We start from the raw sequence: 25,764 nt of genomic DNA on the forward strand, positions 1-25,764 counted from the left end.
ACAATGAGAGTGTTTAATTGTGTGCTGGACTGAATGTTCAAACCTCTTGGTCACTTCATGAAGAGAAGAAGTAAGGGAAGGAAGGCAGGGAAGGTGATGGAAGGAGAGAGCTCAGGACAAATGTCATATGAGGAAGGAAGGAAGGTTTCTCCTCGCAGGTGGTATAGTAAAAAGAACATTTCACAGGAAGATAGGCGGCTTCCATTTTCAGTCTAGTTCAGCTATTTACTGGCTGTTTTCTTTTCTTTTCTTTTTTTTTTTTTTTTTTTTTTTTTACTGGCTGTTTTCTTTTCCGCAGTTTTCCCGTCTCTAAATTAAAAGTTTTGGGCAAGATGGTTTTAGGCACTGGAGATTGAGAGAGGAATAAAAACAAGGCCCCTGCCCTTGAGGAGTTCATACTCTGATGAAGGAGACAGGTTTGTTGTAAGCAAATAAAACAGAGTATTGGAAGGTTTTGAATAGAGGACTATAAAGAAAAGCTGTGGGTGAAGTTAATTCAGTCTGAAAAGTGGGATGACATTTCACTGGGGCTTTGAAGGATGTTTGAGATTTCACAGAGTTTAAAATAGGATGAGTCAGAATAGCAAGCATAAAGACAGGGGACACGTAGCTGGTGTCCAGGATGTGTACAAGAGTGTGGAAGGTGGTAGAGTCAGGTGACTGGGTAACTGGGAAGGGCTTGGGAAGATCCTTATTGCATGGCAGACTACGAAGCTTTCCCCATAGGCAAGAGAGAGCCATCAAAAGCTCTTTGGGAGGAATATCTGATTGTGTACGTATTTTAGAAAGTTAATAGTGACAACATTGTAGAAAAAAAAATTTTTTTAAGATTTTGTTTATTTGACAAAGAGAGAGAGTGTGCACAAGCAAGGAGAATGGGAGGGGAAGAAGCAGACTCTCCGCTGAACAGGGAGCCCAATGACCTGAGCCGAAGGCAGACGTTTAACCGACTGAGCCACCCAGGCACCCCAAAAGTGTTTTTTATTTTTTGTTGAGAGAGAGAGACTTAAGGCAATCAAGATCATTTTGGAGATTATTTCAGGAGTAAGATAGCAATTTTGGAAGTGGAGAGGAAGGGACAAATTTGTGAACAGTTTTAGGATGTGGAATATCTGGGATTCGGTAACCCCCTGTTGACTCACTCACCTCCCCTAACCTCACTGTCACTTAAACTAGAGGTAAAGAGCCATTATGTACAATTCCTACAACATCCCCTAAAGTCCACTAGCCTTTGAAATCACTGACTCATTTGTTCCCTTCCCCTGGGGACTGGTACTGCCCTCTTTTGGGCAAGCTTGTTCTTAGCCTCTGTAATTGAAGAGCTCCATTCAGAAGCAAATGGGAATAATTGATTTTCATCCGCCAGAGGCTGGAAAAATCAAACACCACAAGAGGTTTTTTTAAAAAGGAGGCCAAGTCCAGAAATCAATTTTCTCCATACTCCTTCTTAAAAGAACTCTTAAGAATCTCATAAACAGAATTTGTGTCCCTGAAATAGATCTGGCTTCACTTAAAAAAAGAAAAAAAAGAAAAAAGAAAAGGTAGGCGTGTATTTGGGGAGGGGTTAAAAATTGTCTCACTATTGATAAAACAGTAAGGAAGAGTTTGTTGAAGACCACTGCAAGTGAAAAAAGATGAGGCTCCCTTCTGAATATAACAAGGACAAGTAGGGATTTATAGCCAAGGAGCAGGGAGGGTAAAGGGTCAGGGGATGAAACATTCCTAAGAGGAAGCAGCAGGGTAGGGGGATTCTTGCTAAACTGACCTAACTGGATTCTTGCCAAAGGCAGGCCAAGGACTTAAACCGCAAAGGTGGGGGATGAGAAACTGTATCAGATAGGGTGGGGAAAGCTCTTGTTGAACTTAACAGGATTCTTGCTAAAACTTACCTCAGCAGTCCAAAGACAGGATGAGGACCAAAGTCAAGGCCTAGTTGAAAAGAATACTCAGAGGAACCTGACTAAAGTTTGGTCAAGGAGAGAAGTGAGTCTTTATCAGTTTGTGTATGTGTGTGTGTACGTCTGTGTATATATTTGTGTGTTCTATTACATAAGTAATGCATGACTCACTCCCCAGAACTCATCAGTCTAAACTGTTTGGTACATAGCCTTCCATATATAAGCAAAGGATTAGAAAAATACACCATTCCAACAGAAATGAGATCATACTCTATATACTGTTATGCAGGTGCATTTCCCACATCATATATCTTGCATGTTTTCTCGTGTCAGCACGTATATACTGACTGTTCTCATTCTTTAGAATGCCTTGCCTCACTTTAGATCCTGAGTCAAGCCCTTATATTTTTTTCAGGTTTTTTCATGCACATTCTCTCATTTATTCCATAAAAATAACCAGTTTACAGGGTTTTTCACCCACATTCTCCCATTTATTCCATAAAAATAACCCTCTCAGGTTAGGGAGAGGGCAAGTGACATCTCTACTGTACATAGGGGTTAGGTTATTTACTAGAGATTTTGCAGCTTAATCTGTTTGAAGTCTAGGCTTTACACATATGGGTCAGTTGCATGTGTGAATAAAATTGAGATCTTTGACATTAAGATTTCATGTTAGCCACATCCATAATACTATTTTTGTCTGTGGTGCTTGGGCCCTTAGGAACATGGTGTATGTAGGACCTGGAATCTCATAATAAATTTCATTTGAGGTGTTCATCCCTTTTGCAGGTATTAACTTCCATATATTGAAATTTTTGTCATTTTAATTTCCTTAAAACAACGGTAGTCATCTTAAATACCTTTAGATTAAATGAATTCAGTCAATTTGTATCTTTATACTGTTGATACTTTCAATAGTTACCTTAAGTAATGAAGTTTGTCACTAATTGGATTTCTGAAAATGTTATTAAGAGTCTTTCAGTTAACTGCCTCTACTCCTTGCCCTCTGGGACTTATTTTCTACCTAGAACGTAGTGCCTTTCTCTCTCAGCCCTTTTTATTAGTTTCCTATGACCCTGGTGAGAAAGAAAAGGAGCAAGACAGAATGAATGAGGAGTAGGGAATGTGAAGCAGGGCAGAAATAAGAGAGTATGAGCTATGGGGGAGTCATCTTATTCATGAATGAGAAAAATAGTGGGGAGAGCATATTTCAAGAAGTTGCATATAGCACAGTGGTTAAGATTTTGGAGTTAAACCCAGTGTCACCCATTCTAGCTCTATACCCCCGGTTAAGTTATTTACCTCTCAACTTGTCAGTTTCCTAGGACTCCCTTTTAGAGTTCTGGTGAAAAGTAAATAGTTATTTAATCCGCTTAATTAAAGTCTACTTGGGTCAAGGTAAACATTTAATGTTTGCTGTTGTTTCTAGGCCTTTTAGAGTCAAAATTAAAGAAATGGGTCTCAAAGTCTGGATGGAGTAAAGTGACCATATAATTTATTGTCCAGGTCAGGATGCTGTTAATAATTATTCTGGGACAACAGATATAAGTCAAGATTTATGATTTCTCTAAGGCAAGGCATCTTTGTCCTCAAATGTGACTGATTAAGGTACCCTACCTTCCCACCTCAGCCCAGTGAAGCCCCTGGACTTTGACAAGCCAGGGAGCAAATCATTCTTATAAGCACTTATTCAGACACACACACAGACACACACACAGACACAGACACACACACATTTTCACTAAACAAGAGAAGAAATAGTGCTTTTTCTTTCTAGGTAACATGTTATCTTAGGGTGGAATGAATCTGCATGCATATGTAGTAAAATTTGTGCAGTATTTTTTTTTTTAAGATTTCATTTATTTATTCATGAGAGACACACACACACACAGAGACAGAGGGAGAAACAGGCTCCATGCAGGGAGGGACCCCAATGTGGGACTCGACCCCGGGTCTCCAGGATCACACCCTGGGCCGAAAGCGGCGCTAAACCACTGAGTTACCCGGGCTGCCCTGTGCAGTATTTTTTTACCTAAGAAATCACTTGGCAGGGGCGCCTAGGTGGCTCAGTCGGTTAGGTGTCTGCCTTTGGCTCAGGTCGTGATCTCAGGGTCATGGGGCCAAGCCCCCACATCAGGCTCCCTGCTCAGAGTCTGCTTTTCCTCTCCCTCCCTGCTCAGTCTCTCTCTCTCTCTCTCTCTCTCTCTCTCTAATAAATAAAATATTTAAGAAAGGAAAGAAGGAACTTGACAGAAGATATTTGAGTTCTTATAGTCTCTATAATCTAAAAATTACCATACTTTTCTTTGAGTAGCTAGTCCCCCCTCATGCCATTAGATGTAGATTTCTCTTAATCTTTGAGCTTGCAGCGTGTGGCAGGTGCACTGCTTTCTTGGCAGTGAGTATATAGTGGTAAGCATAGTTGTTTGTATTCTAGTGAGAAAGACAGTCAAATAGTGACAAATACAGAACTCCACAAACTGAAATTGGAGCAATAAGGGCAAAGTAAAAGAAGCTCTATAAGTAGCTCATGAAGAGCCAGTCTTGCCTGGCCTGGGAAGAAAAGAAAGGAGTTCCCTGAGGAGGAGAGCTTTGCTCAAGCTGGATAGGAATTAAAGAGGTCAGTTGGAATGGGGAGTTGAAGAGGAGGGACAAAGGAGCCTGGCCTTCTAGGACAGGAGACCCTGAGTGGAAGAATGCAGAAAACCATGAAGTGTCTGCTTTTACAAGATCACCTTGGCTGCAGTGTGATCACACATTCTCCCTGCTGTCTGCAAATCCTGCTCATCCCTTTTCTTGCTAATGGAATGCCATTCATCCCAGCCTTCTTCCCTTAGCGTTTGCACAGTTCTTTATTTATTTTTTTTTAGAAGATTTATTTATTTATTTTTTTTATGATAGACACAGAGAGAGGCAGAGACACAGGAGGAGGGAGAAGCAGGCTCCATGCCGGGAGCCCAACGTGGGACTCGATCCAATCCGGGGACTCCAGGATCACGCCCTGGGCCAAAGGCAGGCGCCAAACCCCTGAGCCACCCAGGGATCCCCCGCACAGTTCTTTTATAACACAAATCACATTGCATTATACTTTTTGTTTCTGTGTCTCTGAAGTTCTTTAGAGCAGGGACTTGGTCTCATTTACTGCAAGGTACCTAGAAAAGCACAATGGCATTTCTCTTTCTTCCTTCTGGGCTCCAGATACTATGTAGTTGCTGCTTGGGAAGGTGGCACGAGACAGGCACAGTCCCTGCTGTCATAGAGCATACAGTGTGACAGCTGTTTGTCTTGCTCGGGGACTGAACGCATTGACTGATTCGCCAGTTCGAATCAGAATTTTGAACTCTAGAGGTCATTTTCATGCAGTTTAGTACTAACTTTTCTTGCAGCTATGGAACAGAAACAGTGTTAAGAAGCCATGTCAAGGTAAATTGAATCAAATAAAAGATAAGGGCCCCAAAGTAATAGTGTAAACCATGGGGGAGCTATGGCTTGGAAAAATTTCATTTATACATCAATCCTTCTGAATACATTATAGTAACAGCAGAGAACTCCTTTAGTGGCGTTCGCTTCATGGCAGCATACCTCCTAGGTGTCATGTCCAAGTCCACAGTGAGACAGCAGTTTCATTGTGCACCCCCTCATGCTGCCAGCTCAGATTCTGGCCCCCTGCTGTAGACATTGGAGGCAGTGCTAGGCTTACCTCAGAAAGTAGCCATTCTTGCAGTGAATGTCCAAGGACTGTCTCCCTGCCATAATGCAACTTGCTGACATGTGTGTGTATGTGGTCTAGAAGCAGAAGGGCCCCGAATAGAATGCCGTAGAGAGCAACACTGGACGTAACCAGTGTGTCTCTTCTGAACACCGTTGTTCTTGGCAGAAGGCAAAGGAGCACTCTTTGCTGGCTTTGTGGACCAAGGAGGCCATCCTTCCAAGGTAGAGGGTGTCAGTCATGTCAGCTGGGAAGTTAAAAGGAAGCATTGCCTTTCTGCTGGTGTTTCTCCCTCATGAGGGAATAAAGCCTTCAAGGTCACTGCCTCTCATTGTGCTCAAAACATAAAACACATGGCCACAAAAAGCCACAGTTACCAGAATTATACATTTCATAGTTTATTAGGGCTTATCCAATCTGTCATGTAGTGTCAGAATTGTTTCTGACGTTTTTACCAGAAGGCCATTTACACACACCTGAGTTCCTTTCCGGTAACCATTTCCAGCTCATAGCCCTCTGTAGCTGTATCATCCATATTTTGGATTATTATGCTTATTGCTGTTGTTTCTGGATTTTTAACTTTTAGGCATCCTCTGTCAGTCTTTGTTGTGAAGAGGTTTTAGCCTTCTTGCACTGTGTTAATCCACTGCCTCTTCACCCATCAGATAGTTCACAATTTTTAGTTATAGCAGTAACTAATGTTTATGTTGATATTATAATGGCTGTTAGTATTATTCACCTGCTGGCCCAATTAGCATACTACAATCTGATTTTTTTTTCCTATACAGTCCACTAACTACCTATCTTGTCAGTCTTCTAGTTTCCTATGCCCAGCTCATTCTTAATTCCCAAACTACAACCATATTTTTTAAATCCTTAAATGCTATTTTCCACATCCCGGGCAGACATATCTGTAGATCTTATCAGTTTCTTTTTCTCCTACAGGCAGGCCTCTGGAGCCCTGCGTCCTTTAGCCACGCTTGAGGCTTGCTGCATGGCTGATCCCCTTTGCCTTTTTTTTTTGCCCCATTTCCTGGATGTCTGTTTTCCCCTTTCTTGGTTTGCTCATTTATTTGGTAAAGCATATCCTCGAGTTGCTTCCTGATAAAAGGTGTGTGGGAGGTAAAATTTGAGACCCGGCATGTCTAAAAATAACTTTATTCTCTTCTCATACTTGTCTGATAATTTGTCTGCTATAGAATTCTAGGTTGGAAATCATTTCACCTCTTGAATTTTGAAATCATCACTCTTTTGTCTTATGGCTTCCAGAGATACTATTGAAAATTCTGATGCCACTCGATCCTTTGTGTGCCAACTGTTTTTTATTCCTGGAAAATGTATTCTCTTTATCCCATGACTTCTGAAATGTATTCAGAAATTTCACAGTGTTCCTTGGGGATGGGTCTTTTTAAAAATTATTCATTGTACTGAGCATAGGATGGACTCTCAACTGGAAGTTCGTATCCTTCAGTTCTAGGAGAATCTCTCAAGTTTTGTCTTTGATAATATTCTCCTTTCTGCTTTTCTCTTCTCTCTGGAACTCTTGGTCTTATAATCTGCTTATCTTTTCTCTTGTATTTCCCATCTTTTTCTTTGGTTACACTTTTTGTGAGACTTACTCAGATGTATCTTCTAGCTCTTTATTTCTGCTGTCCTTTTTTAGTTGCCAAAAACTTTGCACTGATTATTGCAGTTTTTTTCTGGTCCTGTTTTTGTGTGATAATAGTTTGTTGTTGCTGCTGTTGTTTTGGGTTGAGATTTTATTTGGTTTTCTGATTTCTATTCCTTTGAGTCCCTTTATTCTGTTTTGTGCTGTTTAATTTCATGTTAAACACCCTCCTCAAATGTCTTTGGTTGTCATTTTCATTTAAGAGCAAGTCACTAAAGAACCAATTGCATGGTCTGTATAGAGGTGGGAAGAACTTGACAAGGATAGGTTTTATATCATATAGAGTGATTGGGCAGGAACCCACCTGCTTTGATGGGGAATCCCCCAAAGTCAGGATCTGTTGAATTTTTCCAGGGAGTCCTTTGGCTTCTGCAGGAAAGACTCTTCCAAGTTTCTGTTTGGGGATGGGAGTGGGGCTGCCAGCATTCTGGGAGCAGAGCTGAGATCACATCCTTCAGGATATAGACTTCCTTTTAGGGTTTCTGTTTTCAGTACCGTGCTTCTCTGCCTTCTGCTGTTCCTGATGTCCCCACCTCTGGAGCTCATCTAGTTCAATTTCTTCACAGAACAGATCTACCTTCTCCTGCCTGGATACAGGGAGTAACCATCTACTGGCTGCCCTAGATGTAACCAGAGATGTAATGCTCTAACACCTCCATATAAACAGAATTTGTATCAAGTTCTTGTTTTTAACTGCTCCTTACCCCTGGCTTCATGTACCACCTGGTATCTCTAATCCCTGAGCCTTCCCAGGCTATGTATGTGTGAAGGCAAAAAAGGCATCCCCTTTTATGGCCACGGGGATTCACTTTCTCAGTTCTGCTAACTTCTATACTTTTCATTTTCCAAAAAATGTTGACATTTTATGTTCACTGTTCTCTTTCTCCTGTCCCTTGTTGGTTTTTACTTGCATTTTAATGGGGTTCAGGAGTGAGCAGAAATAAAATACATGTTCAGTTTTTCACCCTTAACTTGATTTTAGGGGAGGTTGCACTGTTTCTGGAGTTATGTGTCTAATTGCTTCATGTTGGTGAGCTGTGTCTTTTTCCAAAGATCACAAGCTTCTTTGACATTGGGGATGATTTCAGGGGCTCCTTGTTACCTCTTCGTTTAAACCTTAATAGTTAAGTATGTAGAAGGCATTTTAGTGAGGATGTGTCAAATTTGAGTAACATGAAGTCTTTTTAAAATTAGACTGGCTTTGGATAATGTTTCATTATATTGAAAAACTGCCAGCCCCACTTCAAGTTCAGAGAGAAATATGCCTTTGCTAGGATAACTGAAAGAGGAAAACAGCAAAGGCCTTTGGCAGAAAAACTGCTATTTAGACCTTAATGACTTCATGAAACTGTATGGAAAACTGCTCAGAACCTCTTACCCCTCATGTTTATTGCCATTGCTCTCTCTTCATAGAGCTGTGCTAGAGAAGGCCCTTTCCTGGCTTAGCACTCTGAGAGCCTTTGACCTCCTGAGAATTAGCACAGGAGGTGGACAGAGCTCCAAGTTGTTTCAACAGTCAAGTTCAAGATCCTGGAGAAACTGGGAAAAACATGCACTGACAGTCAAACATGGGATTTTGTTTCAGGGCTGCATGAATTAGCTGTATGATGATTAGCAGGTCATTCGAACTTCAGTTTTCTTACCTATAAAGATGGAAATAACACTCTGTACTTTGGTACTCCATAATATGGTTGTAGGGGTCAAATGTGGGGAACACACATGCAGGTAAACACTTGAACATGATCATTTTAAATTAATTACGTAACCAACACAGGGCATTCGGGACCCTCATCGACCCACCTGCTGACTAGACATCTATGTGTGGGAGTCCAAATCCATTTCAACCCTGAATAATCTGGTTCAAACTTTCTCTCCCTCCCCTCTTTTCTTCTCCCCTACCTGACAACATCACCATCACAAAACAAAGTGACCCTGGTTTTCCTCCCGAATTTACTCTCATTTGGCTCTTAATTTTTCCCTTCTCACCCACCCTCATGCTCCTACCCTGATTTAGCCACCAGATTTTCTTTTCATTGATTCTATCCTTTTTCCTCTGTCCTCCTTATGACTGCCTTCATTCAGGTCCTCACTTCATGCCTGAATTGCTAACTTCCAGCCAGGCTCCCTGGATCTAGTCACACACTTCTTCCTCTCCATCATCTACACAACTGCTTAGCATAATGATTTTTTTTTTCAAATTCTGAAATATATAAGACCATCACAACAGCATGGTAAATAGCAAGTTAGCTGTTGAGGTTCCCATCTCCTAGCTGTTAACAGAAGGATTTCTCTAAAACATACATCTGATTCTCCTCAAAACTTCAGTAGTTTCCGTGACCTTTCATAGCTGGCTCTGCCTGCCTCTCCATGCTTGCATTCACCATCCTTTCACTTCTGTGCTCCGGCCACTTCCAGTTACTTGTGTTGCCCCAGCAAACTGGGGCAACTTGGGAGACCGTGAATTGAGGTGTTTCCTCTTTGTTTCTTCTGTCTGGCAGATTCCTTCTCAACATTAAGGCTCTGTCCAAGGATCTTCTCTTCTGTAAAGCCTCTCATATTTCCATTTCCCTATAAGCTGCCCTTTGCGTATGTATGTAAGCTACTTCCTTCCCAGAATGTCACACACTGTTCAGTATTGTCATTTGTTTACTTGTGTGACTTCCCCAGTCTACTCAAGGATGGAGACTCTGTAGCACCCTGGCATATGGAAGATAGTGCATAAACATTTATTGAATTAAACTGGATTGAACACTGCTGGCGCATCGAGATGCCATTATTTGTGTAAAGTAAGCAGTCAAGTAGCTGGGCAGCCACACGAAGCAAGCTTACTGCCAGCAGAGACCACTATGGGGTATCATTGGGTCTTGAGACCTGATTCCATGGAGTAGTCACAGATGAAAATGTGCTGGGTACTTTGGTGCTAACTATGGTTCTTCTCTCTCTGTACTTTATGGACAGACATCTCAAATGCAGTATTCTTATGGTCCCATCAAGAGACTGTTGCCATTTTTAATGATTAGGTGTAGCAAGTCTGTTACTGCAAAGAGACCTTGTCTATTTAGGTAGCAGGTTGGTAAAAACCCAGTGTTAGAAGTTGCATAGTGGTGGCCCCAAGTCAATTCCCTGCATAGTTCTGTGCTCTTGGAAACATGAGGGATTTCCCTAAAGAGCTTAAAATATATGGTGCAGGGCAGCCCGGGTGGCTCAGCGGTTTAGCACCACCTTCAGCCCAGGGCCTGATTCTGAAGACCCAGGATCGAGTCCCACATCAGGCTCCCTGCATGGAGCCTGCTTCTTCCTCTGCCTGTGTCTCTGCCTCTGTGTGTGTGTGTGTGTGTGTGTGTGTGTGTGTGTGTGTGTGTCTCATGAATAAATAAAATCTTTAAAAATATATATATATGGTGCAGATGAGCAGCATAAAGAATTCACAATAGTTCAAGGTCAAAAATGATAAATGCCGTGGTGAAGCTGCCATAGATGATCTGGAAAATCTGAGGTGAGTGAGATTAATATCAGCCAGTGCAGTCAGGAAAGGTGTCATGGGCGAGGGCACATTTGAATGGGCCACTTTCTGTACTGGATAGAGTGTCTCCATGTATTTTCTGTTCTTACTTGATTTCACAGAGACTTCCGGTTTTTGCCTGAGTTTTGCTAGGTCTGAAGAGCGATATGTACCTTTAAATATGGGTGTCATCGGGGATCCCTGGGTGGCTCAGCAGTTTGGTGCCTGCCTTTGGCCCAGGGCGTGATCCTGAAGACCCAGGATCGAGTCCCGCATTGGGTTCCCGGCATGGAGCCTGCTTCTCCCTCCTCCTGTGTTCTCTGCCTCTCTCTCTCTCTCTCTCTCTCTCTCTCTCATAAATAAATAAATCTTTAAAAAAAATAAATATGGGTGTCATCAATGGACCTCTTAATTCAAATTGAAGGAACTCTGATTCCCTTTTAGAGATTTTGTGTTTGATCCCCATGGTTTGGACTTATTTTGAAAGTGCTCCCCCTCTCCTTTAGTGTGGACTTTGTGTCTTTCCCCAAGCCTGATGTATAGTAGGTGCTTATGGTTACTTCGCTGACCTTAACTCACCTGGGTGGCCTCTGTGAGCCTGATCCCTGCGCTCAGAGCCCCCTGCACTCAGAGCCCCCTGCTCCTCCTTGCTCTCCAGTTACACATCAAGCCTGCTCCTTCTCAGGCTGTTTGCATATGATGTTTTCTCTACCTGTCCTCCCCAACACACACACTGCACCTTTCTTCCCTTCATTCACATCTCTTCTCCGAGGTTCACCTTCTTAATGGGGTCTTTCCTGAGCCTGTCAGCCTTATTTAAATTGTCAGCCTGTCACATTTTATTCTCTTACTTTGCTTTGTTTCTTTATGGTACTTATCATTACCCACCACCATATTTCTATTTATTTGTTTATTTGCTCACTCTACCTCCCTCTAGATTCAAGATCCATGAAGGCAGAGACTTTGTCTTTTCCCATTTGCATTTCCAGGCCATGGAACAGGGCCCGGCACATAGAGGCCCACTTCACTTATCTATTGAATACATGCAAAGTAGCCTCATGAGCAGGCCCTCCGTCAGCACCTGTCCCACTGTAGAGAGTGGACTGTGTCTATATGGCTGGCCTGTTCTTCTTCATCACTACTTCCAGAGCCAGCATGCCACCTGCCATGGATCAATGTGTAGTCAGTTTGTAAATGGATGGAGAGAGGCCTTTCAGGTGGGACTCAAAGGCCACAGGTTCTCATCAGCCATATTCTTCCTTGCCCTCTCCAGTGTCTTTAGATGCCATCCCAAATGTAGGCACTTCTGAGTCCCAGAAGGCAAGACTTGCTGTCTGTGTGGTTGGGTTGCTGTGACACAGCTTAGGCTTCTCAACCCTAATACTATTAAACTGGTTCAAACCAGTTCTCGTTTTCATGAGCCAGTTAAGTCCTGGGGAGCCTATCACAGAAGAATTAACAGATGCAGAACAAGATTTGAAGGATTAAGGGACTTGTCCTACAACTGACAAGTGGCAGAGGTAGCTAACTACAGAGCCTCAACTCTTAGCCTGGGTACTATAGTTGCTTCATTCAGGGTCACTGGCACTCTTCTAAGACCCATCAAGGGTAGTGTGAGGGTTTGTTTTACAAATCAAGGGCAGCAATTGCATTTCTGTACGATCTATACAGGTTAGACTTGGTTTCAGAATCTCCTGGACTGTCCCTCTGTCACGCCACCCATTTTCTTGGTGCATTGTATTTTGCTTTTGTTTATTGGTGAACAACCCTTTGGTATTTACTATCAGAAAAACCTAATAGGACAGCTGTGATAGAGAGGAAGACCCAGACTGTAAATAGCTCTTTCTTGGGCTGCCATAAAGGAAGAAACTTGGGTGGAGGGGGATGTTACTACCATCCTGTGTGAAGCGAAAATTCTAAGCAGAGAGATTCAGTTCTCTGTTTTCATTTAGATGTTATTTAATATATTCCCCATTCGCCCAAATTTCTAGATGGATATTCAGAGGAGATGCTAGTTAGGGAAAAAAGCAGGGGAGGCGGGGAAGATCTTATTAGTTGGAGATGTTGCAGCTTTATGCAGGGAAGTCTTTTTCTTTCTTCCTTGTCCTTTGGAATTGTTTTTAGGGATATACAAGGGTAACCACCTCTAGACCAGAGACATGGAGGTAGGTGTTAGAGAGTGAAAGAAAGCTTGCTCAGTCCTGCCTTTCTGTTAAAAGCAAGGGCAGTTTAAGTCTTATATTCAGGTTATTTTGGGACCTGGACTGAGATCATTGTGGAGCTAACAGGTTCCTGAACGAGTCCTCAGAGCCCACAGACCTGTGCTCCTGACCACCTGACCCAGTACTGGTATTTTCTTTTTCCCAACTCCTGTTGGTTTATTCCAGTCATCTTGCTGTTGGATTGTTATTCCAGCCTTGTACTACGACATCTTTATGTCCTCTTGTCATCCCAGTTAGGTCATAAAGTCCTTGTGTGGCCAAATGCCAGACTCCAAATGTGAAGTTTGGGATCTGCCACCGATTTGGGGCCAATTATTTGTTTTTTGATTCTAAGTGTGTCATCTATTTCTTAATAGAATGACGATGTTTTGTCTGGTGGGTCACTTTGAAAATGAGTATGAGTATGAAAATCATACATCCTAGATTTCCAGACCCATTTCACTTTCTATCATTCTCATTGTCAGGTACAGGCATACAATTTTTGGTTTAGAAAATGAGGTTATCATATACATGTGACAAAGAGATATAATTGCTTTTAATTCTTTGCTTGGAAAGTGCTGTACGAATCCAAGCTCAATGGAGGATAGGGATGCCAGGATGTACCTCAGGCTCCTGACGCTGTTACCAGCATCCTTAATTGACAATCAACAAATAACCTGGATACTAAAGCATACGTATCTTCTCTTTTCACTTAAAATTTATCTTAAGATTTTAAACCTAATGTAGACATGCTCATTAAAGTGACCCAGGTCACACATATATAACCACTTATTATTAACAGTTCTCTTTTCCCTGTGCATAGTTTCTTTCCCCTCTTTTAAAAAATTATTAGTATAAAAACACATGAATGCATTTCTCATTGTGTTTTAAACAGTGTGTTGAAATACAGAGCAGAACATGAGAATCTCTCTTCACCATCTGTAGTGTCCCCCAATACACATTTCCTTACCCTTGGTAACCACTGTCAACTCTTGGCAACCACTTTTCCCATCACTCTCCACCCTATATGTGTATGTACATTCATACTTCTAAAGCAAGGACTCATATTTTGTGTACTACACAATGACTACTTTTTTTTTTTTTTTTTGCTTACCCATAACACAGTATGTTTTGGGAAATTTTTCTGTGTCAGGACACATAGTCCCAACTTGTTTTTTCCCCTTTGTTGTGGTTCTTATTGTTAATGGTTATGTAATAATTCATCATATGGGCATACCTGGTATATAACTGCCCACCTGTTGACAGACATGAAGTTTGTAGTTTTTGCTTTCACAGTGAAGCAGTCCTTTATAAGCAAATATCTTTGTGCATGTGTACAAGTATTTCTGTTGAATAGTTGCCAGGAAGTGGAAATGCTGGCTCAAACTGAATACCTATTTTTGGTTTGGCGGATGCTGCCAAATTGTCTTCCCAGAGGAATTCACCAATTCAAACTCATACCAGTGGTATATAAGAGTGCTTGTTTTCCTGATCTTTATAAATACTGTTATTCTCATTTTATTGTCAGTCTGATTGGTGAAAAGCAGTGTGTGATTAGTTTTTTAATTTTAAGTAATCTCTAAACGCAGTGTGGGGCTCAAACTCATAACCCTGAGATCAAGAGTCACATGCTCTACTGACTGAGCCAGCCAGATGCCGTAGAGTGTGATTATTTTAATTTCATTTTTCTAGGCTGTACCTCTGTAGATCAGACCTTGTCTAATTTCTGCTTTTTAGGAATTCCTCAACATTGTCAGTTACTTGATGAGTCTTTCTCTTTTTCTTGCCTGAATCTACCTGTTTGTCTGTCTTATCATCTATCCATCTGTGGTGTAGGGTGGGACTTGTTTCTATACTTCATAGAACTTTAGATAGGAATGGAGTAAACTTGTGTACTGAATCCAGTATCCTGGTCAGTTTCCCGGATAGTTTCTTTCTATATGGTATTAATAGTTTTGTTTCTTTTTTCTCCTTAACATCATATTATAATCTCTTTTCTTTCTTATTACATAGCAATATAAATTGTGATATCAGTGTGATGTTCTACTATATTCCTTAGTTATTTATCATAATCATTTCTCTATTGATGGACTTTTGGGCTATTTCCAAAATTTATTGTTATAACTAATGCTGTGTCCTACATCTAAGCATAAAGGCTTTGGGCCCAAATGGTTTTACTGGTAATTCTTTATGATTTAGGTGCTCTATGCTAATAATGATTCCTGAATATAGAAATGGGTAGATGGCTGCCCAGCTGATCTGTGACCCAGACCTAATACTAATATCCAATAGCCATACCACAAGAAACAAAAACTTTATTTTTTTAAATATTTTATTAATTTATTCATGAAAGACACACACACACACACACACACACAGAGAGGCAGAGACACAGGCAGAGGGAGTAGCAGGCTCCATGCAGGGAGCCCGATGCGGGACTCTATCCTGGGATTCCAGGATCACACCCTGGGCCAAAGGCAGGCACCCAACCGCTGAGCCACCCAGGGCCTCCCAAACAAAAACTTTAGATCAGCCTCATTTATGAATGCAGTTGTGAGAATCCTAATTAAAATACTCTTAAGTAGACACTCTTAAGTACAGTTCACCAAGATAGACATAATAGATAATGGCCAAATTAGAGGAATGAAAGAATGGCTCAGTATTAAACCTATTGATAACAACATGTTAGTTGGTTAAATGTAGAAAAACTGGGATTATTGTTACAGATGCAGAAAATGCATTTAAATTAACTATTTTTTTAAAAGTGTTTTTTTTTTTTTTATTTTTAAGTAATCTCTATACCCTATGTGGGGCTTAAACTCACAACCCTGAGATCCAGAGTCACATGCTCTGCTGACTGAGTCAGCCAGGCACCCCTAAATGACTATTTTTAATAACATTTTTAAAAGGAAAAAAAAGATACTTCTGGGGTGCCTGGGTGGCTCAATTGGTTAAGCATCTGCCTTTGATTCAAATCATGATCCCAGGGTCTTGGGATCAAGCCACACATTGGGCTCCCTGCTCCCTGCTTCTCCCTCTTCCTCTGCCTGCTTCTCCCCTATACTTGTGCTCGCTCGCTCTCTCTCTTTCTCTCTCTCTGTGTCAAATGAATAAATAAAATCTTTTTTTAAAAAAATAAGATACTTACTTTACATGTTACAGAGTATCTCAAACCAACTGCCAACAGTAGAGACATTCATTAAAAGCAAGAACAAAACAAGACTGTCCTCTGCTATTTAATATTATTTTGGAAATTCTGGCCAAGGGGCCTCTGGGTGGCTCAGTCAATTGAGCATCTGACTCTTGATTTTGGTTGGGTCCTGATCTCACCATCATGAGATCAAGCCTGCATCGGGCTCACACTGAGCAGGGAGCCTGCTTGAGGTTCTCTCCTTCCCCCCTCTTAAAAAAAAAAAAAAAAAGCTGCTCTGGCAGTGCAGTAAGGTGCGAAACAGAGGTAAAAATTAAGGCTTTGAGGATTAAGTTAGATGACACTTCAGCTTTCATAGTACAGTATTTTTTTTAAGATTTTATTTATTCATGAGAGAAACACACACACACACACACAGAGACAGAGACAGAGGCAGAGAGAGAAGCAGGCTCCATGCAGGAAGCTCAATGTAGGACTCGATCTTGGGACCCTGAGATCACACCCTGAGCCAAAGGCAGATGCTCAACCACTAAGCCACCCAGGCATCCCCATAGTTTTTCTGATTCAAATAAAGCATTCAAATTATAGATCTTTTTACTCTTCTTTTTAACAATAAGACATTTACAAAGGAAAGACCCATTGTCTCTTGCATCTTAACACACGTCCTGATGCTTTTATTAATGTGGATTCTTTCATCTTGGTTCTTGCTGGTTAAGTCATCCAGATTATCTGTAGGTCTGTGTTGAAGTCTCTCTTAAGTCTTCGGTCACCAGTGCAGAGCTTGGTATTAAATACCTGTGACTGAATGGTTGATTCTGTGCTATTTTTGATGATCTTTCAATGAACTGTTTTTACAATCCTGGGAGTATTCAGAGGCACAAGTCCCAGACTGAGTGAATAATGTGGTTAAAAATGAGAAGGGTACATGGGGTGCCTGGCTGGCTCAGTTGGTAGAGGGCATGTGACTCCTCTCAGGGTTGTGAGTTTGAGCCCTACGTTGTGGGTAGAGTTTACTTAGAGGAAAATGCACAAAAGAAGATGTAACACTTCAATGGCTTGTCATGGAGCAGAATTCAAACATATGAAGAGAAATGGATTTAATTTTTTAAAAATTAAAAAAAAAAAAAGATGAGAAGGGTACCGAAGAGCAAGCTCTTAAATGATGACACTATTATCTTGACACCTGACACCCTGTTCAGCAAACAATTGTGTATCCTTGGTGTTGTGCATTTCTGTAGTAAATAGCTACTGTCCTTTATCAGAAGTCATGTGGATGTAACTGGTTTGGTTAAACACCACAGAGAATTATTTTCTAAGCGATTAGCTGGCTCTAAATTTGGTTTGTGACTTCAGTCTTTTTTCCCCCCACCTCTATAGCATCTGGAGAGGGCCAAATGTGAACTGTGTTGACAGCACTGGCTATACACCTCTACACCATGCTGCTTTGAATGGCCATAAGTAAGTATTAATGTGCTATATTCTTGTCCTACTCTCTAGAACCCAGGCCTTTTGGTGGTCTTTTTGGGTTTCTATAAAGAATTACCAAGCAGTAGTGTTGAGGAACAGGGGAAAAACAAAACTAAATTCAGTCCAACCAGAGTTTCTGAGTCTCTTTTAGTGTATAATTTAAGCATCCTACTCCACCCCTTAAAAAACTTCAAAAGCTAAGTTTTACCTTTTCTTCTGTTTGTCCTTTTCTACTTGGAAAATGGTGCAGGGCTACATGATGATCTGAATATAAAGGTCATATTTGGGCAGCCAGATCATAAAGGTGCTGGATAATCTCTTAGGTAACCAGCACCTTTGTAACCTGAAAATAGATTAAGTGGTCATAAGAAACGTCCCTCCTATTAAAGTAGTTATTTATTTACTCTGTCTTTTTGCTTGCCATTCTTCCCTCGTACAGTTAGCCTTGTAAACAAAGGACCATTTTTAAGGAGAAAAATACCTAAATCATACGGCCTATTTAATTCTCTTAGGTGTTGGTTAGTAGTTGTTGGGTGGGATTTCTACAGAAAGTTTTCTGGAGAAGCTGTGCTTTGGGAGGAAGTCTAAAAGAAGATGACACAGGTATAAATGGTTTGGCAGCCTTTTCCAGAGGGCACTGTCCTCCAAATGAGAGAGAATGTGATGGCTCAGCCCAAGGGCAGGCACTGTAGTGGAGGACATTGAGTAGAATTGCCAGGACTTGGAAGAATGGAAACCAGAGTGCAGTAGTGTAGAGGGTGATAAGGAGAGTTTGAGGCATCATGCTCTAGGAGATACAAAGAAGTTTCATTTTTATAAGGAGGGATTATTGGAACCCTTTTAGATTCTGTTGAGCCAGGAGCAGGGTGCTTGCCACCTTGTGATATTCTGTATCACTTGTACAGTATTTGGCCCAGCCTAATGGACTCTGATGTGCCAAAAAGAGGTGATGATTGTTTCCTCCTACATGAAACTTTTCTGAAATATATCAGATGTGCTCATTATGTCTTCTCTCTGGCCATCTTCGACAAAGCTAACAAGGACTCTGTAGTGAACCCTCCCAACCCACTCAATAACTAGTGGGGTCACCCAAATTAAAGCGAATCTTGAACTTAAGTGACTAGGGCTTGTTAGCCAAGTTTATCTCCAGATGCTGTTTTTGTTTACAGTGGGGGTTTTCTTTGACCCCATGCACATGGAAATAATTATACATTTGTATCTGCTTCATTAGCGGTGTCACCACTAAGAAAGCCAACCCCTTCTTTCTGGATGTATCAAATGATACCATATGTGTCTGGCTTATGTTTGCAGCGACTTTAATTCTGCTCTGCCTGTCTGCTCTTAGCTCCCACATAACCAAATGCTCTGAATGATGTGGTGAATAATGATACTTGTTTTGCATGACTACCTTTATGTAAATTTTATCCCCATATGCTGTTTAAACATCACAAGCAAGGAAACATTGCAAGGTTTAGACAAGGGGACCAGACATATTCAAAATAATGGAATATAGATGGATTGTCTAGAAAACCTAGAGAAATGAGGAGGTGATAGGCAGTATCGGTTTGGCTCAAGATGTTTCAGCTGCATATCAGCAGCTGTACATGTAGCTCATGGAATAAAAGGAGGAGACTGGGTGATGAGCTCAGGTAGAAGGGGGCCAAGTGAGCTAGTATCTGAAAGGGCTTCATGCTGCTCACATGTGAAGCGCTGTTCTGCAAACTCATCATTGATTTTTGCCTTCTAGGGATGTGGTTGAGGTTCTTTTGAGGAACGATGCGCTGACCAACGTGGCTGATTCTAAAGGCTGTTACCCTCTGCACTTGGCAGCCTGGAAAGGAGATGCCCAGATAGTGCGGTTGCTCATCCATCAAGGGCCCTCACACACCAGAGTCAACGAACAGGTTGGAAGGAAGAGAAGTGTTCTTCCATTCGGTGATAGCCCGACCGTGGTGGGCCTAGCACTGTTTCAGTTCCATAGCACAGATCTCAGGGAACCAGCTCTTCCAGGCCCTACAAATGGTTCCCCTCATCCCAGCACTATGCTTGTGAGTGCACCAGGGAGATCTTAAACCCCAAGGATGCATTTTACATGCATTTACATTGTGCAGGTTTGGAGTCATGCTATAATGAAGATCTAAATACCTCACATGCAAAATGGGAAATAATGCAAATCCCGGAAAATTGCCTAGAGGCCATTGCAAACCTGCAGGCTTAATTAATTATACATTGTGTTTAGACCATTCACATGGCAGTGCAACGTTAGCCAGTAAATAGCAATCCTCCCAGTATGTATCAGTGCTCTGTGGACCATGCTGTTGTCTTACCTACATCACAGCTGGCAGAAGTGGACAGACTTGTACCGGGACTGAAAAAGGAACTCACAAAAACATCTGAGTAACCTCAGAGGTCAGAGGTAATTCAGCAGAGTGAAAATCATTTACACTTCAGAGTGTCATGTCAACTTCAGAGTGACCATGCTTTGACAAAGCAGAGATAATTCTTAGAAAATAAAAAAGACAGCATTTGAGCAAAAATACCTTAAAATGGCCATGGATTAGGTACTCTGAGACCATACTTCCTCTTTTTTACATTGATTCCTTTGGAAAAAGTTCTACTTCCATAATGCAAGTTCTAGACAGTCCTCTGATAAAATATCGTTTCCTGTAGTTTGGATCTGAGATCATGTGTCCCTTTGAGAGGAGGTGGGCTTTCTGTGTGTGACAAGCCATTCTGTGTTCCTCTGTGCTCTGAACTAAAGCAGGTACTTTTTTTAGTTGCTTGAATGAGAGAGATGCTGCTCTTTCTCAGTGAGCTCGGGACTATTCTCCTAATGACTTTGCTGAGAGGAGATTGTTACATTACCTGTAGGATTAGATCAAGGTTATTCCTCAAAAAATAGGAAATCACTCTTGCGAGCCCACCTATCAGCAAGGCTATGCACATTCTCATTGAGCTGTTAAGAGCATGACTGACTCAGAAGGGGAGCTTTACTCTGAGTTGTTTAAGAAAATTAAAGCAATGTGCCCAAATCTCTCAATTTGGAGATTGTGTGTTTGTAGCTGTTAATCAGCTTCCCTCTCCCCTCTCAGGCTGTTTTTTCTGGATAGGTAAGCCACAGAAATTTAAGATCATTGATGAGGATGTTTTTAAGAATGAAAATTGTCTCTAGAATTGCAGCTTTAGAATCTAAATGCAGTTTTACTCCTCCTGGCTAAAGTGATTATAATTTCTCCTATCTGGAGGAAATGTACAAGGAGGTTTGCTTTTAATCTAATATTCCTCAATGTTAAACAAACTATTAATGGGTGTTAAACACCCATTAAGTCCTTCTCGTTTAAGAAATTTTCGGCAACCATTTCTAATCCTGTCTTTGCTCACTTTTGCCTTGGAACACAGCTGCTTGGATTTTTGAACCACTTGAATGTGCTAGCTTGTCCTGCTCACAGCTGCCTCCCCCCTGGAGTATCCTGTTGATAGGTGGGACACCAGCCCAGTGTTCTGAGTATCTGACAGGCAGGTGGGTGGGGCAGGGGCTGGGCAAGACGTTTGCAATAGCTGGAAGAACCTAATGGCTCGAGATAGTAGTACCACATTGATCTATTTAAAAACCATTAATGTGGTTCCAGTTGGATGCTTGGATAAGAGGGGGTGATGAGTGCTGTGCCCTCAAACCTGCCTTCCCCATTAACTTCCTTTCCAGGCACCCAGAAGGCAGATCCGAGTTGTTCTCATGTTGGGCCCCCTCGGAGCTGGGCATTGCTTTGATATATTTCATCCATTTTATCATCACATTTTCTTTTCCTCTCCTTTTTATAGAATACTCTTGAGATCAAAGAATTCAAAAAGTACGGCCCCTTTGACCCTTATATCAATGCCAAGGTGTGTACTTTGCTGCCAGGATTTCTCTGCATCATTTCTCCAAGCTGCGCTCCCTCTTTGGTCCTCTCTGGCTTCTACTCTTGTCCACTCAGGCTCCTCATCATCACCCTGGCTATTGTCTGCTTCGGCCCATCTGCTTTTGGCTTGTCTGGGAATGGGAAAGTGCAGCTTCAGTGGGTTTGGGCTTTATTTTTAAAACCCATGCTAATTCTGGAAAGGTTGGGTGCTTTTCCTAGAATGTCTGAAGAGCTTAGAAATGGCCGAAATGGGGAAAGAGAAGGAACCATAATATACACATAATTTACCATTGTGATTGCTAAATTCATTTAAATTCAAAAAAGAAAAATTCAATTAAGAAATGTCAAACACATTAGCTTTTTAATAAGCATAGAAAAATGGTTAAATTGTACTTGCTGGATTAGCTTTTTTTTTTTTTTTTCCTCTGCTTTATTTCTTTTAACGTAGAATCTAATTTTCAATAGCTGGTAGTGGAGATGTTGGGGAAGGGATATGGTGACTCTTGTTTTACTCTTAAAAGCTGTCCCTTGTGACTCCCTCCATATTTCCTAGAGTTCGTGCCTTTCTTCCTAGGACTTGAAAGCCTCAGTTGCTTCTCCCCAGCCATTAGCTTCTCTCACTGCTTGCTCATTCTTGGCCCTTGGAAGGGCTCTGAAATAGAAAAGGAAGTCACAGGGTCAAGCAGGGCACTGGCCTCAAGTCTCCCTCCTTGTGAGGCTGGGGAGAGTAGTGGCCTGGTAGGCCTGGTGATGAACGGCTCAGCCCCTCTGGCCTTGGCCACATCAAGAGGCAGAGCTTGTGCGTTGGTAATGGTTAGCCTCTCTCCTCAGTGCTCTCACCTGCTGGTTTTGATCTGAACCATTCACGTTGAGGTTTGCTTTTTGGCATCAGTCTGGAGTTTGGTTGAGTCAGTGCATTATTCACATTAGCTCCTTTCCCTTGCTCTGAATATAGTAACCTCAGGGAAGAGAAACATAAGGTACTTCTGCATGTTGCCAGATACAAGGCAGATATTCCTTAAGAAATACTGATTTAGCAAATGGACCTCCCCGTGGGCTGGATCTCCACAGCTTCTGTGGGCCATTTATTCAGCTGTCTGGCCTTGATGGGAATGGCAGATAAGCAGTTTGGGAATAGTGGAATCCATTAGCTTTTGTTTGGCCCTTTCTCTATAAATTCTGTTTTCTAATATTCAAAATAGGAAGATACTTTGTTTTCTTCTTTTTTGGGACATAGTGTAGTAGAGGAGAAAACTCTTAAATGTCACAGCCTTTCAAGTCAGGCCTAAGTTTGAATTCTGTGCTACTGCTTACTGGTTTTGTTGACTTCTATAAGTTACATTTCTGTAAGCCTCAGTTTCCTCTTCTGTAAAGTGCAGTGTACTATCTGTCTACCTTGCTGGATTAATTTGAAGTTAAAAATAAGAGAATGTACATTAAGTACAACTATCTAGTAACTAGTAATATTTGAAATCTGACTTTTAAAGGGTATATACCTTGTGGTATTTCTGAAACGGCACTTTGGAATTTGTTCTTTGTTACTGGTGGGTTGAAGCTTAATGAAACATTGCTCAATTAGTCTATTTAGGGTTTTGTTTTGTGGGGAGGCACCTTGAAGTGATTGTTTTCCCACTCGGTGGTTAGTTCAGTTAGCTTCTAAAGCTCTGATTAAAGGGTAGGCCTTTGGTTCTTAAAAGCACATTTTCTTACCCCTTGATTTCCCACACAAAAAAGAAAATTGGTCTAAATGGAATAAGAGCATACTTCTCTTTCTGAAAATACTGCCCTTTGCCTCCCTCCCACCCCGCAAAGACCAAATGATACAAACTGCACAAAGAGATAAAGTTGTTTGGATTTTACTACAAATGCAAATTCTCCTTGAGCTAGTTTGACTCTAACTTCACTAGGTTTTATCCTAATTTGCAGGTTTTTATTGACCTAGATTGTGTCTGGGAATTGTTTTGTGTGCTAAGTCCATTCAGGCACCTGTAGAAATTAGGAGTTCTGGGAGCAGAGGTGGTTTTCATGAGCTTTCATCTTCTTTGACATATGGAGCCTTTTCTTTTTCAGCAACTCAGCATAAATCAGTCCAAAATGTAGGTCATTCATAGCTAAGGTGCAACTACTAAAATTGTTTATTTGCCCCCTTTAAAAATAATTTTAACTTACTCTGAATATCATAAGATGAGCAATAGTCAACTTGGTTTTAGATCTATTTTCCTGCACACTTAAAAATAATTAAGTTTCAGAGCTGGAAGAGACCTGGAAGTTGTCTTGACCAATTGCCTCCACATTCTGGTGAGCTTATCTGGTTGCACCTGAAGCTTTTGTAAAACTTTTTATCTTGAAAAAATTTTCAATTTACATAAAGTTGCAAGCATGATTCAGTAGACTGCATTGTACTCTTCACCTAGGTTCACCAGTTGTTAACATTCTATCACATTTGCATGCATGTTTTCTCTCTCAAACATATATGTATATTGTTGCTATAGTTGATGATGAACTGTTTGATACTTAGTCATGACATCATGACTGTTTAACCTTGGAACTTCAGCATGTGTCTCCTAAAAACAAGGGCATTCACTTGTGTAATCACAGTACAGTTATCAAAATCAGAAAATTCAACATTGATAGAATACTAGAATCTAATACAGAATCTGTGTTCAGATTTCACCAGTTTCTCCAATAATATCCTTTAGAGCAATTTTTTTCCTGGCCCAGGATACAACCTAGGATCATATATAATCTGGAACAATTCTTTCACCCTTCTTAGTGTTTCATGACTAAGAAATACAAACATTATGTCTCTGGCTGTGACCGAACCACCAACCTTTCAGTAACAGCTAAACACGCTAACCATTTGCCACAGAGACCCCCAACATTGACAGTTTAGATTCAGGAATGCCACAGGAGTGATGTTATATCCTTCCTTCACGTCACAAGGCACATGATGTCAGTTTGTCTTGCTTTTTACCATGATAGATGATTGCTTGGTCAAGTTGGTACCTGCTAGGTTGGTAAGCATTTTAATAACAATCTTCCTGGGCTTTACCCTCTGAGGTGCTACCTTGGCAGGCCTGGGGACTTAGTTACTTTTAAGCACTCATGTAATTCCAGGATGAAGCCAGTTTGAGAGCTACTGATCTAGGCCAACTTTCCATCCGGAATAGGAATCCTCTTCTCTCACCTGAAAGATGAGCCATCTACCCTTTGTTTCATCTGGTTGGTTGTTTCTCTTGGTAACGACCAGGCTTACCACTTGGCAGCATCTTTTTGGATTCTACTGATTTTGGTTTCTTATACTTGACTGATACCTGTCTTCTTAAACATTCCATCTTGTTGGTTAGGGTTCTGCCTTCCAGAGCACTGCAGAGTAAGTCTAACTCTTCTTCCATGTGGACTCTGTTCTCACGTTTCTCCTTTGTCTGCTAAATTTCAGGAGGCCCAGTTTGTCCTTTTGTTCCAATTTTAGTATATTTCTGAAACCTATACCTCTGCTGCTACAGAGATCTCTGTTGTTTCTAACTTAAGTATTTATCAACAGTGGACAAGAGTACAGTTGGGCTAAAATCTAAGCACTGGGAAGTGATGGTTTAGAATAGTTTCAAAAAAAAAAAAATAGAATAGTTTCAAGACGAGAAAAGCCACCAAATGTTTCTGTATAGTTTTCTATTGCTTGTAGTTTATGCATATGTTAGATAAATAGACGTAGACAATGCAGAAATATAACGGATTTACACGTTAAATGGGGTCTCCATATGTAAAGTATATTGGTATCTTTTTTCTTAGAGGTACTAACTGTAGCAAGGAGAAATGAAAGTGAGTATCCTCAAGATGGGCAGGAATGGAGAGTTTGTGCAAAGACCTTGGGGAAAATTGGGGTATTTGATCTTAGTCTCCTTCCTCAGTCCAAATACATAGTAATATGATTCTGGGAACTCTTGAGGTATATGGTGAGCACCTGTGGTGTGACTTGGTAGGTGTGAAAGAGGAAGATTCCAGGTCATGACAAATCTGTACTTCCTTGGAATCCTCCCTTCCTTTGGGTCCCTGAATCAACACTTAGTGGCTTCCTGCCCTGATAGTTGTCCCGTTCAAAGGGGAGCAGGTAGGAAGAGCTCATTATAATGGCCTGTGTTCAATAATCGAGAGATGGGGTCACCACAGACTTCAACTCAAGAGTATTATAGTTACCAGACCAGGTTTGACAAAGACTGAAGCATGAAAAAGATGCTTTCTACACTGTGAATTTGAGTACAACATTCTGC

The 25,764-nt window shown here is 41.2% G+C and overlaps 1 protein-coding gene across 12 annotated transcripts in view; it reads left to right on the plus strand.

The window, feature by feature from the left end:
• Positions 1 to 25,764, plus strand: part of ANKS1A (ankyrin repeat and sterile alpha motif domain containing 1A) — a 179,076-nt gene that overhangs the window by 55,324 nt on the left and 97,988 nt on the right. For 9 of the 12 annotated variants that reach the window (XM_038553806.1, XM_038553802.1, XM_038553803.1 and 6 more), the window contains 3 exons: positions 17,508 to 17,588; positions 19,345 to 19,501; positions 21,417 to 21,479. In XM_038553806.1, coding sequence (XP_038409734.1) covers positions 17,508 to 17,588; positions 19,345 to 19,501; positions 21,417 to 21,479 — 301 coding nt within the window. The remainder of the gene's footprint in view (positions 1 to 17,507; positions 17,589 to 19,344; positions 19,502 to 21,416; positions 21,480 to 25,764) is intronic. The other 3 variants (XM_038553805.1, XM_038553809.1, XM_038553810.1) reach the window with 1 other exon arrangement.

Source organism: Canis lupus, chromosome 12 (genome assembly GCF_011100685.1).
Source record: "Canis lupus familiaris isolate Mischka breed German Shepherd chromosome 12, alternate assembly UU_Cfam_GSD_1.0, whole genome shotgun sequence".
Lineage (NCBI taxonomy): Eukaryota > Metazoa > Chordata > Mammalia > Carnivora > Canidae > Canis > Canis lupus.